Source organism: Danio aesculapii, chromosome 1, assembly GCF_903798145.1.
Source record: "Danio aesculapii chromosome 1, fDanAes4.1, whole genome shotgun sequence".
NCBI classification, from domain to species: domain Eukaryota; kingdom Metazoa; phylum Chordata; class Actinopteri; order Cypriniformes; family Danionidae; genus Danio; species Danio aesculapii.
The window spans coordinates 2,184,874-2,203,285 of record NC_079435.1 but is presented as its reverse complement, the minus strand read 5'-3'; the positions used below and the strand labels follow the sequence as shown (position 1 = coordinate 2,203,285).

At 39.8% G+C, this 18,412-nt stretch overlaps 1 protein-coding gene and 2 pseudogenes across 1 annotated transcript; all 3 read left to right on the top strand.

Moving 5' to 3' along the window:
* Window positions 1–1,946, top strand: LOC130244751 (CMRF35-like molecule 5; annotated as a pseudogene).
* A 6,710-nt stretch (window positions 1,947–8,656) lies between these two features.
* On the top strand, window positions 8,657–10,517 carry LOC130243865 (CMRF35-like molecule 8). Its single transcript, XM_056476493.1, is given in 7 exon segments — window positions 8,657–8,696; window positions 8,795–8,817; window positions 8,819–9,140; window positions 9,328–9,444; window positions 9,930–10,046; window positions 10,129–10,163; window positions 10,245–10,517. Coding segments are annotated over 7 exon segments (870 nt in total). The 3' UTR covers window positions 10,461–10,517.
* A 3,543-nt stretch (window positions 10,518–14,060) lies between these two features.
* Window positions 14,061–15,573, top strand: LOC130243006 (CMRF35-like molecule 8; annotated as a pseudogene).
* The last annotated feature ends 2,839 nt before the right edge of the window (window positions 15,574–18,412 follow it).

The window sequence follows — 18,412 nt, the reverse complement described above, 5'->3', positions numbered from 1 at the left end:
ATGTTGGTGATTCTGCTGCTCGTTTCCAGCTTCTCTACAGGTCAGTTTAACACTTTAACTTGCAGTTTAAGATTTTATGTTGACCGATTGCTGTTCCTGACACTAATTATGAGTTAATTGTTTTAATAATAACCTACTGTATGGATAAAAAGTAAAGCAGGCGAGTATGATGCCAGTTAATGAGTTTTTGTACACGTTTCATTACATGATCATCAGTTTCAGATGAATAATATTATTGTGGCCTGATAATCTCTCACTCATAACAGCTCTGTATGATCATATTTGTGTTTTCAGCTGTTGTTGAAGCTTTAGTTACAGTTTCAGGACACAGAGGAGAGAAACTGGACATCAGATGCCCTTATAAATCTGGATATGAGGCATATTCAAAGTATTTCTGTAAAGGGAGCTGTATTACTGGATTTAAAGACACAGTAGCTGCATCAGGATCTCGAGCGAAAGACAAGAGATTCTCTCTGAGTGACGACAAGAAAAACAGAGTTTTCACCATCACAATCACAGATCTGAGAACAGCGGATGCAGGAACATACTGGTGTGCTGTGCAGAGGGGTTTACTTGTTGAAGATCTCTATTCAGAGATTTTGCTGAAGGTCAAACATGGTAAGGGATCTATTTTGATGTCTCTTGTAGAATTGAGCCCTATTTCCCCATTCTCCTGTAGTGTGTGTCTGCAGTGAATAACTCCCTCATCAGGCCACTAGAGGCTGTGTGTTCAGTGAATTGACTCTGATGAACTGAATAATGAGATGTGTCTGAACTGAACTCCAGCATTAGTGTTTGTGCTCATCTCTGTCTGTCCATCAGATCAGGAAAACACTGAAGGTTCATCTGTCAGCTCTTTCTCCAACACGCCGTCATATTTCAGCTCAACAGAAGTGAATCTGCAGTCCAGCAGCAGCACAGATCAGCACAACTCTACAGGTCAATCATGCTTATTTCAGACACATTCATCATGTGCTTTATTTATGTGTGTGTGTGTGTGTGTGTGTGTGTGTGTTCATGTTCGTCCTCTGTATAAGAAAAGCTCATTTACGCCACTGGTGTTTTCTATCTGTGACTACAAAAAAGGAACAGGAAATACTACAGTTCAGCCAATCACTGGTGAGAACACAAACTACACTACCCACAATGCATCTGTCTCCATCTCTTTGATTAAAAGGAAACATTTTGGAGTAAAATAACATTTGTGGAGCCACATTTTAACTCTTTTATATCAGGATGGAAATGAAGCACATCAGATTTTACACAGTGAATCTGTTTTCTCATCAGCTGTAGAAAGAGTTGAAGAGTTGAGCTTTACTGATGCAGATTCACTTCAGTTACGTCCAGAGATTGTTCATTTTACAGTATAATCTCATCAGTAATGTTTTGTATTTAGTGTCACATACTGATCTGGGTTCAGTAGCAGGCGGTCTGGGTTCAGTTCTGCTGGTTCTGCTTCTGTGTTCTGGAACTTTCCTCATCCTGAAAAAGAGGAAAAGGAAATGTGAGACAGGTAACAGTTTGTCTGTGATGATAAAGTCCAGCTGAACTGCTGTTTGAGCTGATTTAACAGTGTTTCTTCCTCCTCCATTCAGCTTTACCTCTGCAGAATGTGCAGCAGAATACTGAGGTGTGTGTTCATATCTGTACCTGTAGACGTTAACACACACATGATGAGCAGTGAGGGTTCTCTTAATAAACACATTATTCATTACTCATGTGCTGTTTTTCAGACTGACTGTGTGTATGAAAATCTTCTAAAAAGTGATGTCAACACCGCTGACTCTTCATCCAATCAGACGCCAGCATTAGACTTCAACACCCACCAAAAAATCAATCTTTATTCAACAGTAACCAATCAGCTGCCTGATTTACACTTTGGTCACACCCACTCAGCCAACCAGGAGACAGATTCAGATTGTGATTATTATGGCAATATTACATAGTCAGTAATGGTCTACAGTTGAAGTCAAAATTATAGTTTTTTCCCCCATTTTTCAAATATTTCTCAAATGATGTTTAACAGAGCAAGGAATCTTTCCTATAATATATTTCTGTTCTTAAAGTCTTATTTGTTTTAATTTGTCTACAATAAAAGCAGTTAATTAAAAAAAATCTTTTTTAAGGTCAATATTGTTAGCCCCTTAAGCATTATTTTTTATATAATGACTTGCCTAATTACCCTCACTTGCCTAATTAACCTAATTACTCTAGTTTAAGGTGCAGTGAAGACAGAAAATATTACTGTACAAACTGCATTGTACATAAATCAGATGAACATTTTCATATTAGTCAATAATATTACTGTAATTAATTTTAAAACTGAATAAATATAGATTTACACACATTCACTCAGGTAAATAAATAGAATTAATGATGGGCTAACAATCTGCAGAAAATCTGCTGAATTTTGCACGCGCAGATTCCATGTGGGCCTACTTATTACTAAGCCATACTTACATGCTATTTCAGAGTGAATATTCAGAGTAACATGGTAAACAATATAGGGAGGTTGTCATTGTATGAACCATTGAATGAATATAAATATACCATTGTGAATATAAAAGCAACTTCAGCTCAGTAAAGCAGGCTAGGCGGAATAGCGCTGTTTACTGTTGTTAAACTAAATAAAAATCTACATTATCGATGCTGTAAAATACGGAAGCCCTGAGAGGCCATGCATTCAAATATATATTTTTACTCTTGTTTTGTCATGATCACAACCTAATTATCTTGTGATCTCGACATAACTTTTCACGCCTTTTTTTTTGCTTTTATTTATTTATTTTTATTATTATTATTATTATTATTATTATTAATATCTGGCCAATGTCTGTCCAGTGAGTCTGCACCAGCCATGCGAACAGGGAGAGAATAGCCTAACTGCAGACGCGCACTCGTGCAGCAAATCAAAGGCGTTCAGAACAGCCATAATAATATGAGTGCGAACGCTCGTGCTCATGATTGATGTACATTCATTATTATATTCATGAATATGATTATATATCATTATTTACAATAATATTACATCAACTGTTACCATTTTAAAGCAACTCTATATGGCGCAAAGTAAGTTGCTGCATGTATGAATTAAACGATGAAGTATGATTAAGATCCTGCTTTTGCGTTGATCCTTTCCGCAAGTTATTTACTTTCATTCACAAGCAGCGTTAGCAGAAAACAAGCCGCGAGTTTTCACTTATAATGGGGTGTGTGTGCTGTAGCGCTGACATATTATCCTCTCTGCATCCTTTAGTGATTGTAAAACTGCTGGCACACTGGATGAGTAGGAAAGCAGCATCACCGCCTCTAGTTTTGCTTTCAGTTTCCCTTTTTTTTTTTACGATCAGAAGTACTGCATCTGTAATTATCCATCTGTCAAAATGAAGTGAGTTTTACAGCATGTGTATGTGCGTCTATCAGCACCTTGTCTGTTTAGAGCTTGTGCCGCGCAGGCCCAAATAATCAGGATCGAATTTGAGTAGAGAATCAATTCTGAACTCATAAGAATTGATTCAAAATCATTACGAGAGAAATGTTTATGCATTGATTTTTTTTTTTTTACTCACACCTCTACTTTTATAAAGTGTGTAATATTACTAACAGGAAATGTTCCTAACGACTAAAAATAAAGTGTGTGAATGAAAATTAATTGTTAGTGATTTGTGAATCTGATCTACAGCTGTTAGTGCGCCCTCTACAGGTGATGAACAGACTTACACAGAGCTTCAGCATCAATACCTGAAGTCAAGTGTTTATAGAGCATTTATTACACACATTTGAATGTAAAGCCTTTCAAATGATCCTCCATTTGACAGCATGCACAAACACAGGCCTTCAAAACTTGGACTATGTCTACTGTAAACACAGAATGTGCAAATATAGACTATATAATTGGTAAAAATGCAGAAAAAAAGAAAAAAGGGCTACTTTCATTCTTGTCTATGTGCATTTATAAATTTAATTAATTTGTAAATGGTATTTGGCATTTGAATTAGTATTATTATTTAGATTGAAATGACACTTCAATATGGCGGTCATGATTGTTTTCACTTTGAAGTGCCTTTCAGAATTCAGAGTTCCAAATATATCCCATTTAGAGCACACCATTGCTTTTGATTGCAGTTTAGAAGTCTACTCTACATTGCTCCCTCTAAAGGTGATGTACTACACCAGGGCTATACACTTCTTAATTTTCAAACAGTAAATCGACATCCAAGATGACCAATTCAGCTGCAAACACACAGTAAACTCATGCATTTCATAGATCAACACAGGTACATTATGGAAAAGTGCCCAGGGCTACATTTTTGAGAATCGTCAAATATGTTCACAGGGTGATGTCTTGCTGAACTTTGTGTGTAAAACGAATGCTGTGTGATGTGGTGTAACACAGCCGACAACTTTCGTTTCTTTTTGTGCTACTTTCGACTGCTTACCTCCTTATGAATAGCTTTTCCAGAGTTATCAGTTTGCTTGGCAGCTCGTACGGTGTTGACTTGGAATGTGGAGTTCACCAGGGTTCGAGTCCAGTGGACAGTTCCAGAAACCAGGTGAAATCATACTGTAAAAAAAATATGGAGTAGTATCTGAAGAACAAAAATGAAGCTACAAGTGGGCGGGGCCAACCGTCGACATCTTGTTAAAAGCAAAAATCTGATAAATATATGCCAAGTTCAGCTACTAGAATCAGCTGGAGTGATGTGACTGCAAGCAGCAGAGACCTAGCTGTCCCTGAAGTGGCGACACCCTTAAAAACGCATAATTTAAAGACTTAATATGTAATTAAATCCTTAGGCTAAAAACAAGTAATCCTCTTCACAGTTGTCATGAGGCATAATATTAGCTATATACACCAAAATAATTTTTGGACCAGGCTTTAAAAACTGCTTTTTTTCTGCTGTAGAGTTGGGCGTTTTAACATGGAAGTCGATAGAAATTTGCTATGTTTTGGAGCCAGCCCCCAGTGGCCAGTCAATGAACTGCAGTTTCACTCATTTCTGTATTAGCTTCGTGAAGGAGAGCGGGAGGTTGTTGCTTGGGGAAAAAAATATCCAAGAAACAAAGAAACATGAAATTGTAGTAAAAGCGTAGAGCCACAATGCCTTTTTTAAACAACCCAGGCTCATTCTGAAAACGTAGTCCCGAGGACGTTTCTGGAGACCGCGAAATACGTCCCGGGAGGTACGTATTTTTTTTAGTTTTTGGTTTTCGCAAATTCGAGAGGCCGCTGTGTGTGCCTTTTTGGCTTCTCGGATGTCACCCGCGAGTGCCGTTCACGCCCGAGCTGTTCTCGCGCGAACCCTCCAGAGGCCGCTGTCGAACGAACGTCTGTCTGTCCGACTGGCTGAATGATTGACTGGGCGACCCACCCTCCTCCTTCCCCAAACCCAACCGATTTTACCGATCGACCCGCCCGCCCTAAACCCAACCAACGATTTACAAAAGCCGTTCGGAAAAAGAAAAGCCCTCGTCCAATTTTTATAAAATTTTTTTTTACCACATTTTCGGATTTTACCACACTCTCACCCTGTTATGAACCTCTTCGCTTTATTTCTTGGATTCTGTTTTAGCCTTACCTGATTTCTGGAACCGCTCTTCCACAGACTCGAACCCGGTCATCGTCGTCGTAGTCAGCTCCTCTCTGCGTCTCGAGTCGGCGACTCACAGGACAAGCTAACCGGACAAACTGGATGCGACGGGAAAGCCCTCCACACGAAGGGAAGCGGTCAGCCGGCGAGCGTTAAAAGGAACGGCGTCATACCGCTCGCAGCGTTCACTTGAAAAACTAAATGCAGCCATACGTACCTCCGGCTACATAATCCGCGGTCTCCAGAAACGTCCTCGGGACTACGTTTTCAGAATGAGCCTGGGTTGTTTTTAAATCTAGTTTGCTTTTGAAAACACTATGGGGTGTTCTTGTGGAAGAGTGTGGGGGTCAGTCGATATCAAGCTGATATGCAGAAGGACATTGACATTCACAGAAATGTAAACTCTGCCCTCTGCTGGATTTACATGCAAATGGCACATGAGAAAACCTGACCAAGTAATGTATTTGAGATGGTCAAAAATGTACACAGCGGCCTCTAGTGGATATGTGAAAGAAAAAACTGCAGGCAAACGTTGAACCTGGCACATATTTTATAGTTAAACACAGTTTAATTCCACCCACTTGGAGCTGACCAGTCCGTTGTGAGCTGGCTCTGACCTCTGTTTATACACTTCTCTAAAAATGTAACCCTGGCAAGTATCTCGAATGAGCCTGGGTCGTCATATATTCATACATTTATTCATTTAGCAGACGATTTTAGGTAAAGAGTAAATAGGGAGTGTTATTTTAGAAGGATTAGGTGTTGAAAGAAATGTGTCTTCAACCTTTCCTGAAAATGGCCAGAGACTAGTGTATTATCCAACGCAATCTCACGGCAATTCGTAACTTTTTTATTTAGTGGCTAATTCGTATGAATTCGTACAATCGGATTTGTACAATTTAGTACGATTTGCTCATCCCTCAATGACGGTTGGGTTTGAGGGTGGGGTTAGGTCATTTACATTTACATTTACATTTAGTCATTTAGCAGACGCTTTTATCCAAAGCGACTTACAAATGAGGACAAGGAAGCAATTTACACAACTATAAGAGCAGCAGTGAACAAGTGCTATAGACAAGTTTCAGGTGTGTAAAAGTCTAAGAAGCAAAACATTAGTAGAAATTTTTAATTTTTTTTTTTTTGAGAGAGAGAGAGAGAGAGAGAGAGAGAGAGGGCACAGTGGTATAGCCAGAGAGGCAGTTGCAGATTAGGAAGGAAAGTGGAGACTAAACAGTTGAGTTTTTAGTGGTTTCTTGAAGACAGCAAGTGACTCTGCTGTTCTGATGTAGTTAGGGAGTTCATTCCACCAACTGGGCAGATTGAATGCGAGAGTTCGGGAAAGTGATTTCTTCCCTCTTTGGGATGGAACAACGAGGCGACGTTCATTCACAGAACGCAAGTTTCTGGAGGGCACATATATCTGCAGAAGTGAGAGCAGATACTAAGGAGCACAGCTAGAGGTCACTTTGTAAGCAAACATCAGAGCTTTGAATTTGATGCGGGCAGCAACTGGCAGCCAGTGCAAACGGGTGAGTAGCGGAGTGACCACTCGTGCTGCTGCGTTCTGAAGCAGCTGAAGAGGTTTGATAGAACTAGCTGGTAGCCCGGCTAGCAGAGAGTTGCAATAGTCCAGTTTGGAGAGGACAAGAGCTTGAACAATGAGTTGAGCTGTATGTTCAGATAGGAAGGGTCGGACCTTTCTGATGTTATAGAGTGCGAATCTGCAAGATCGAGCAGTTCTAGAAATGTGGTCAGAGAAGTTCAGTTGGTCATCAATCGTAACTCCAAGGCTTTTTACCATTTTGGATGCAGTGATGGTTGCTCCGTCCATCTGGATTGAAAAGTTATGGTGAAGAGTCGGGTTGGCAGAAACTTCAAGCATTTCCGTTTTCATGAGGTTAAGCTGGAGATGATGATCTTTCATCCAGTGTGAAATGTCTGACAGGCAGGCTGAGATGCGAGCTGGAACCGAGGGATCATCAGGGTGAAAAGAGAGGTATAGCTGGGTATCATCAGCATAGCAGTGGTAGGAAAATCCATGTTTCTGGATGACTGTTCCTAAAGATGCCGTGTAGATAGAGAAGAGAAGTGGCCCAAGCACAGAGCCCTGAGGTACCCCAGTGTTTAGATGCTGTAGGTTGGACACCTCTCCCCTCCACGACACCCTGAATGACCTGTCCGAGAGGTAGGAACTGAACCATTGAATAACAGTGCCTGTGACGCCCAGTGACTCAAGCGTAGATAGCAGGATCTGGTGGTTTACAGTGTCAAAAGCAGCTGATAAATCCAGCAAGATGAGGACAGATGATTTAGAGTCTGCTTTAGCCAGTCTGAGATCCTCCACGACCGAGAGCAGGGCAGTCTCAGTTGAGTGGCCTTTCTTAAAGCCAGATTGCTTGTTGTCCATGAGGTTGTTTTGAGTAAGAAAGTCTAGGACTTGATTGAACACTACTTTCTCCAAAATCTTGGCCATGAATGGAAGCAGGGATACCGGTCGGTAGTTTTCAAGTAGCGTTTGATCCAGGTTGGGTTTCTTTAGCAGAGGGGTTACCCTAGCCTGCTTAAATGAAGTGCCACGCCACGCCTGCCTTCTTTTTTAAAATCTTTCGAATTGGTACAAATTAGCCACTAAACTGACAAAACGTAAAATACTTACATTTTCTCGTGAGATCAGGCTGGTATTTTCACGTATTTCCTGAATATTTTCATTTGTCCACTGAATGTTAAAATTGAATGTATGAAACACCAATCTGAAAACCTAAAAATACACACGACTTGTCACCTGAAATTTGACTAAACAAACACTCATCCTCTATATAAGTGTATATCATGAATGTAAACGCAGTTCAGATCAGTAATAAAAGTAAAGCAGGAGCTGTTTGTCAGGGTGAATGTGCTTTTTTAATACCTCTTGAAGTGAAGTGAGAGAGATGAAGATAAATAAAGGTGAGAAAGGAAATGTTAATTTTAGACTGTGTGAAGCTCTCAGCACGGAAGAGACAGGCGGTCGAGTGTTTCATACACAGTCTGTGTGCTTTATTCAAGCACGACACTGCAGTTTCAGCATGTGGGACGTCATTCTGCTGCTCATTTACAGCTTTACAGGTGAGATTAAAACTCTGAAGACTTTTGTTCACAGATCAACTTTTCCTTATTGAAGGATCGCCAGTCTGAAATGAATGATAATCTCTCGCCCATAACAGCTCTATATGATCATATCTGTGTTTTCAGCTGTTGTTGGAGCTCCAGTTACAGTTTCAGGACGCAGAGGAGAGAAACTGGACATCAGATGCTCATATGAGTCTAGATATGAGGCAAACTCAAAGTATTTCTGTAAAGGCGAGTGTAACTTTTGGAATAAAAACATCATAGTAGAATCAGGATCTCCAGCAAAAGACAAGAGATTCTCTCTGACTGACGACACAATAAACAGAGTTTTCACCATCACCATCACTGATCTGAGAACAGAGGATGAAGGAACATACTGGTGTGCTGTGAGGAGGAGTTTAACTGATGTCTATTCAGAGATTCTGCTGATGGTCAAAAAGGGTAAGAGATCTAATTTGATTTCTTTTGTTTCCCCCATTCTCCTGTAGTGTGTGTCTGCAGTGAATAACTCCCTCATCAGGCCACTAGGCGTGTGTTCAGTGAATTGACTCTGATGAACTGAATAATGAGATGTGTCTGAACTGAACTCCAGCATTAGTGTTTGTGCTCATCTCTGTCTGTCCATCAGATCAGGAAAACACTGAAGGTTCATCTGTCAGCTCTTTCTCCAACACGCCGTCATATTTCAGCTCAACAGAAGTGAATCTGCAGTCCAGCAGCAGCACAGATCAGCACAACTCTACGGGTCAATCAAGCTTATTTCAGACACATTCATCATGGGCTTTATTTATATGTGTGTGTGTGTGTGTGTGTGTGTGTGTGTGCGTGTGTGTTCTTCTTCCATATGAGCAGCTCATTCATGTCTTTGGTGTTTTTTTCTCTCTATCAGTGACTAGAAAAAAAGGAACAGGAAATACTACAGTTCAGCCAATCACTGGTGAGAACACAAACTATAGTACCCACAATGCATCTGTCTCCATCTCTTTGATTAAAAGGAAACATTTTGGAGTAAAATAACATTTGTGGAGCCACATTTGAACTCTTTTATATCAGGATGGAAATGAAGCACATCAGATTTTACACAGTGAATCAGTTTTCTCATCAGCTGTAGAAAGAAATGATTTTCTGTTGAAGAGTTGAGCTTTACTGATGCAGATTCACTTCAGTTACGTCCAGAGAATGTTCATTTGACAGTATAATCTCATCAGTAATGTGGTGTTGTGTGTTTAGTGTCACATACTGATCTGGGTTCAGTAGCAGGCGGTGTGGGTTCAGTTCTGCTGGTTCTGCTTCTGTGTTCTGGAACTTTCCTCATCCTGAAAAAGAGGAAAAGGAAATGTGAGACAGGTAACAGTTTGTCTGTGATGATAAAGTCCAGCTGAACTGCTGTTTGAGCTGATTTAACAGTGTTTCTTCCTCCTCCATTCAGCTTTACCTCTGCAGAATGTGCAGCAGAATACTGAGGTGTGTGTTCATATCTGTATAATGATATCTGTATGATGAGGGTTCTGTTTATAAACGCATGATTAATGTGTTGTTTTTCAGACTGACTGCACGTATGAAAATCTTCCAAAAAGTGATGTCATCATCGCCGCTAAGTCTTCATCTAATCAGATGCCAGCATCAGACCTCAACACCAGAGCAGAAAATGCTGCTTATTCTACAGTAACCAATCAGAAATCTGAATTACACTCTGGTCACACCCACTCAGCCAATCAGAAGGCAGATTCAGATTTTGATTACTATGCTAATGTTACATAATTAGTTACGATCTCCAAAACAGCCATTCTGTGGGTCTCGATCCGATTCCAAAGTGATTCTTCATTTACATTTTTCCTATTTCTTCTGCTGCACATTTTCATCTTTGCAACTTTACATTTTAAATATAATTAAGAGTTTATAATGCTTTAGTTTTATAATTGGAATCTCTGTTTGAGCTCTGGGTTCAAAGTCAAAGCAGGGTGAATCGGCCTTCAGCTACTAACAGCGCCCCCCGCTGCTGGAATCAGCTTGCAGAAATGATCGGATGTGCTCCAACATTAGGCACATTCACATCAAGACTGAACACACATCTGTTTAGCTGTGCCTTTACTGAATGAGCACTGTGCTACGTCTGACAGATCGCACTATTGTGTTTTTCTCTTCTTTTTCATTCTTTTATAACCTGTTTTAACACATTTTAATCTGTTTTTTCTTATACTTGTCTCTTTTATTCCTGCTTGTGTAAATCACTTTGAATCGCCACTGTGTATGTAATGTGCTATATAAATAAACTTGCCTTGCCTTGCCTTTGAAAGTACTGTCATCTTAATATCAAATAATCTATTTTTGTTAAATAATTATTCAGGATGAACAAGCTCTGAATGTAAAAAAAGAAGCCAATTATTAAAAAAGCAGTTATAATATTCATTTTCCACAAAAAAGAGAGCATCAAGTTTTTTATTTGTTTGTAACTGTCACGGATTGGCCAGGCTCTTCCACCAGTATCACGCAACGAGCACCTTCACCTGAGTTCTAATCACGCACAGCTGCACCCAATCACTCTAGCACACTATAAAAGCACACACCTCACTTCACTCATTGTCCGGTCTCGTTCCTACAAAGCGGACTCTGAGTGAAACGCCTCCTGGTTATCACTCCCTCTTGATCGCAACATTTGTACTTACCATTACTCTGTTTCCTTCCAGTCTGTCCAGTGTTCCCGGTGTCCTGTCGTCGTCGTCGTCGTTGTGTGTATCGTCAGTCTGTCTTCCCCTCAAGTCCTCTGGTGTGTGCTTTCGGGCATCCTCAGTGTCTGTCATCCCACCTGCCACAAAGGATCATCAGTTCCACCGAACTCCATTCACTTCTCATATATTATCTGTTAAAGCTCTACTGTTGTAATAAACATCATTTATACTTACTCACCTTGCTTGTCCGTCTGCTTCCATAACAGTAACATTAAGACAATGTTAATGAGAAAACTGTACAGCCGAAGTCAAAATGATTAGCTCTTCTGTGAAATTATAAATCTTATTCAGGTATTTCCCAAGTGCTGTTTAACAGAGGGAATGTTTTCCTCAACACATTTTAAATATAATAGTTTGAATAACTTTTTTTTTGTCTTTGTCATAATGACAATAAATATTTCACTAGATATTTTGCAAGATATGGCTTAACTAATAAAACAAGCTTTAAAACATGTTCAAGAGTTCACACATAGCTGATGATTGATTATGAAGCTTGTTTGGCATGCTGTCCCGGGAGAGAACCCTGAGCTCATAAGATCCTCGAGCCCGGGGCTCCCTCCTGAGAGGGGAGTTTGAGCTCAGGTAGATCTGGAGAACTCCCCTGCTGTAGTAGCTAACGAACAGATAGTGATTGCTCTTAAGAGATAACTACTGACTAGGAGCATGTCTATGGTGCCGATTTGGATTAGTCAATTAACTTAAGTTGCAAGTTTTTGTACGGTGGGAGGAAACCGGGGAACCGGCTGGCTTGATAAGGACTAGAACCAGTGACGTTCTTGCTGTGAGGCAACAGTGCTAACCACTGGGCCACCGTGCCACCCATCTAGGAAAGGAGGAGGAGTAGGGGTGGAAGGGGGGATTCTTCAAAACAAAGATGGCTGTTATATGGAACTTAGGGTATTTATAGTGGCTTAGGAATCGTCTGATTGGTGAATCATAAATTGGATAATGCAGAACCAGCCGCAAGCAATCATAAGCAAGTGATCCTCTCGAAATTAGTTTATAAATAAACTTCACTCAATGCTTCATTAGTAGAGAAGGATCTGGCTGCAGACCGGGTGCAGATGCTTTTAATGCGCACACCTAACCCCACCCCTCACAGTGATGTCACTAGCTCTATTGAGAGCATTGTGTCTGAGATTGCATGTCTGAGACTGCAGCTGCGTCCAAAACTGCCTACTACTCAGTAGGTACTGCATTTGATTTTAAACGTACTACTGGCCATTAGAAAAGTACGTTCTATACAGTATCAATGTGAGAAGTATGAATGGAATTCGGACGTACTACATCCGCCATTTTGTCATGATCACATGACCTATCCACGTCAGTTGTGTCGCTTCAGTCCCATTCATAAATTCTCTCGCTGGGCATCATAAGATAGCGCAGTGTGCATGAGATGCTCACTACAGAATCTCACCGGAAGTAGTCATCCGGGTACTTCTCGCATATTGATTTTCCAATTCTATGAATTCGGACATACAACTCAGCTCGCATACTGTTTTAGCGTACTATATAGTATGGAAGTATGCGGTTTTGGATGCAGCCTGTGTGTCTAAGCTTGCATATACAAGTCTGCAGTCAGATACTATTGTATTAGTTTTCACTTGCACTTTCATTCACAAGCAGCGTTAGCAGAACACAAGACTGCACTTATAATGGAGTGTGTGTGCTGTAGCACTGACATATTATCCTGTCTGCGTCCTTTAGTGATTATAAAACAGCTGGCAGACCAGACGAGTAGAGAAGCAGCATCACCGCGTCTACAGGGACTCAATGGTTTTACTTTCACTTTCATTTTTTAACAGATCAGTAGGACTGCACCTGTAATTATCTATCTGTCCAAATGAAGTGAGTTCTCCAATATGTGTATGTGCATCTATTTTCCAACCCAGGCTCATTCTAAAAACATACCTCTATATACATTTCTGGAGAGCGCCAAATACGTCCCAGGAGCTAGGTTTTTTCGCAAATCCACGAGAGGCCACTGTGTACGCTTTTTGAGATCTCAAATTTCTCTTGCAAGTGCCATTCGCACCTGCTGTTCTTGCTTATACCCACCAGAGGCCGCTGTTGACTGACTGAATTACTGACTGACTGACCAATCGACTGACCCACCCTTTTTTATCGATTGACCCGCCCACCGACTTCCCTAAACCCAACCAACAATTTTCAAAAGCTTTGAGCTGGCTCTGACCTCCGTTTATACCCATCTCTGAAAATGTAGCCCTGGACATATATCTCCAATGAGTCTGAGTCGTCATAGTACTATACATTTATTAATTTAGCAGACAATTTTAGGTAAAGAATATATAGGGTTTCCTAAAAATGGCCAAATACTAATGTATTATCATGTTTTTTCTAAATACTTTCATTTGTGTTAAGACTGAATGTAAGAATTTAATATTGCTGGACTGTTCAGATCAGTGATATAAGTAAAGCAGGAGCTGTTTGTCAGGGTGAATGTGCTCTTTTAAGACGTCTTGAAGAAGTAAGAGAGATGAAGATAAATAAAGGTGTGGAAGGAAATGTTCATTTTAGACTCTGAGAAGCTCTCAGCACGGAAGAGACGGACGGTAGAGTGTTTCATACACAGTCTGTGTGTTTTATTCAAGCACAACACTGCAGTTTCAGCATGTGGGACGTCATTCTGCTGCTCATTTACAGCTTTACAGGTGAGATTAAAACTCTGAAGACTTTTGTTCACAGATCAACTTTTCCTTATTGAAGGATTGCCAGTCTGAAATGAATGATAATCTCTCGCCCATCATAGCTCTATATGATCATATCTGTGTTTTCAGCTGTTGTTGGAGCTCCAGTTACAGTTTCAGGACACAGAGGAGAGAAACTGGACATCAGATGCTCATATGAGTCTGGATATGAGGCAAACTCAAAGTATTTCTGTAAAGGCGAGTGTAATTTTTGGAATAAAAACATCATAGTAGAATCAGGATCTCCAGCAAAAGACAAGAGATTCTCTCTGAGTGACGACACAATAAACAGAGTTTTCACCATCACCATCACTGATCTGAGAACAGAGGATGAAGGAACATACTGGTGTGCTGTGGAGAGGAGTTTAATTGATGATTATTCAGAAATTTTGCTGATGGTCAAAAAGGGTAAGAGATCTATTTTGATGTCTCTTGTAGAATTGAGCTCTATTTCCCCATTCTCCTGTAGTGTGTGTCTGCAGAGAGAATAAATCCATTATCAGGCCACTGGAGGCTGTGTGTTCAGTGAATTGACTCTGATGAACTGAATAATGAGATGTTCATTTTCTTCTTCCGTATAAGAAGCTCATTCACGTCACTGCTGTTTTTTTTTTCCTTTTACTCTTTGTGACTACAAAAAAGGAAGAGGAAATACTACAGTTCAGCCAATCACTGGTGAGAACACAAACTACACTACCCACAATGCATCTGTCTCCATTTCTTTGATTAAAAGGAAACATTTTGGAGTAAAATAACATTTGTGGAGCCACACTTGAACTCTTTTATATCAGGATGAAAATGAAGCACATCAGATTTTACACAGTGAATCTGTTTTCTCATCAGCTGTAGAAAGAAATGATTTTCTGTTGAAGAGTTGAGCTTTACTGATGCAGATTCACTTCAGTTACGTCCAGAGAATGTTCATTTTACAGTATAATCTCATCTGTAATGTGGTGTTGTGTGTTTAGTGTCACATACTGATCTGGGTTCAGTAGCAGGCGGTCTGGGTTCAGTTCTGCTGGTTCTGCTTCTGTGTTCTGGAACTTTCCTCATCCTGAAAAAGAGGAAAAGGAAATGTGAGACAGGTAACAGTTTGTCTGTGATGATAAAGTCCAGCTGAACTGCTGTTTGAGCTGATTTAACAGTGTTTCTTCCTCCTCCATTCAGCTTTACCTCTGCAGAATGTGCAGCAGAATACTGAGGTGTGTGTTCATATCTGTACCTGTAGACGTTCACACACACATGATGAGCAGTGAGGGTTCTCTTAATAAACACAGTATTCATTACTCATGTGCTGTTTTTCAGACTGACTGTGTGTATGAAGAGATTCTAGACAGTGATGTCATCATCACAGCTGAGTCTTCATCCAATCAGATGCCAGCATCAGATCTCAACACCCACCCAGTAATCACTGTTTATTGTACAGTAACCAATTAGCAGCCTAATTTACACTCTGATCACACTCACTCAGACAATCAGGTGACAGATAGAGATTCTTATTATCATAGGAATATTGCATCATCAGAAACGATCTACGTAACCGCAACACATCCACAAAACAACACAAAGATGATGCAATGACATATTCCTTGATTAAACATGAATAATAAAACATCATCATACACTGATGTTCATGAGGAAAACAATTTATTTATATTCTTATTAACCAATATTTAGTAACACTTTTCTGAGTGTTTTATAACGTGTGTAATATTACTAACAGGAAATGTTACTAACAGCTAAAAATAAAGTGTGTGAATGAAAACTGATTGTTGGTGATTTGTGCAGCTGATCTACAGCTGTTAGTGCGCCCTCTACAGGTGATGAACAGACATACGCAGAGCCTCAGCATCAATACCTCATATCAAGAGTTTACACAGCATGTATTAAAGTGACAGTATTCATGCCACTGGTAGCAGACAATTGCACTTATCAACCACAAGGAGTAGCAGTGAGCAAATTTTGCTTTATGTAGCTCAGTTCAGTGGGAAAACTTCAGACTCGCAATCAGGGTATATAAAACAAGAATTTCTGCCATACTGAAATGTCATTCATTTCAAAAAGCCACAGTAAAGCATATTTAAAGAAATGCCCACTTCAAAGGGTACAACTGATGGACACTTTAGACCGCGATTCTAAATGCAGGAAAGTTGATTGATCTCACACACTGCGTTCCATTTGGAAGGGTTTATCCCGATGCCCTAACCACTTCAAGGTGTTATACCCTATGAATGGATTAGGGCAGTGTTACCCAACCCTGTTCCTGAAGGCACACCAACAGTAAACATTTTCAACCTCTCCCTAATCAAACACACCTGAATCAACTCATCAGAACATTAGAAGAGACTCCAACACCTGAAGTTAATGGGTCAGAAAAGGGAGACATCCAAAATGTGAACTTCTGGTGTGCCTTCAGGAACAGGGTTGGGAAACACTGGATTAGGGAATAGGGATGAGCCCTTCACAATGGAACTCAGAGCCAAACAATGTCACATTTCAAATAGGATATATCACCTTCTGAAGAGCACTTTGGAGTGAAAACAAACATAGCCGCACATATACATACATGAATAAATATGGTGTAGCACAATGTACTCCTCATTAAGATGGGCAACAACTACCGGACAAAAAGTGATTGTTTCATCAAGAGTGCGTTCCAAAAAGACAATTTTATTGATTCTTAAGCTCTTTGAAATTGTCACTCTGGAGGGTAAAACATTTAAATACGGCATAGAGATGAGCACATCCGAAAGAAACACAGGGAAAACTAATGTTGTGTTCCAAATGGGATATATCGCTCTCTAAAAGGCACTTCAGAGTGAATAAAACATATCCACCATACTAAAGTGTAGTTCTACATTGAAGTGCTCCAAACTAGCCAGTGTACGAATCCAAACAACTTTCCTGTGCAAAGGACCATAGGGATCTGAAGCCTCCATCATTTGTAGACTTAAAAATCCTTCTTTTTGAATGGCACTTTAAAGTGTCCAGTTTTAAGCACTTAAACTACACTTCGGTTTGTTTTCAATCCAATGTGCCCGTCAGAGGCTGATATATCCCATTTGGAATTCAACATTGGAACAAAACTGTAATTCAACATTTGGAGCACCTTCGGAAATCAACATTGGAACACCATTGGAACAACATCTGAATTCAACATTGGAACACCACTGGAACAACATCTGAATTCAACATTGGAACACCACTGGAACAACATCTGAATTCAACGTTGGAACACCATTGGAAAGAAATTGGAATTCAACATTGGGAATGCCCTCGAAATTCAACATTGGAATACCATTGGAACATTTTTATTTAACATTTGGAACACCCATGAAACTCAACATTGGAACACCATTAGAATGAAATTGGAATTCAATATTTGGAACATTTGTATCTAACAGTTGGAACACCCTCGAAACTCAACATTGCAACACCATTGGAACAACATCCGAATTCAACGTTGGAACACCATTGGAAAGAAGTTGGAATTCAACATTTGGAAAGCCCTCGAAATTCAACATTGGAACACCATTGGACCAACATTGGAATTCAACATTGGAACACCATTGGAACATTTGTATTTAACACTTGGAACACCCTCGAAACTCAACATTGGAACACCATTAGAATGAAATTGGAATTCAATATTTGGAACATTTGTATCTAACATTTGGAACACCCTCGAAACTCAACATTGCAACACCATTGGAACAACATCCGAATTCAACGTTGGAACACCATTGGAAAGAAATTGGAATTCAACATTTGGAAAGCCCTCGAAATTCAACAATGGAACACTATTGGACCAACACTGGAATTCAACATTGGAACACCATTGGAACATTTGTATTTAACATTTGGAACACCCTCGAAACTCAACATTGGAACACCATTAGAATAAAATAGGAATTCAACATTTAGAACACCCTACTGGTATTCCCTGCATGTCATTCAAAAGTGCTCATCCCAATGCCCTGTTCAAAGGGTCTCAATTTTCTTTTTGGAACACACTCCTAACAATATGATCATACTTTTTATCCTGTAGTTGGCATCCATAAAACACACTCTGAAAAAATGAGTGCATTGTGCTGCACCTTATTCATGTATGTTTCTTTGAATGAATAATTCTAATATATTATATGAGTTTATTTTTATTTATATATATACTTATAAATTTTACAGTAGTTATCTACAGAATAAAAACACCATGCATATATTTATAGGTAAAGTCCAAACCACTTCCCTGCGTAAGAATCATGGGGATCTGAAGTGT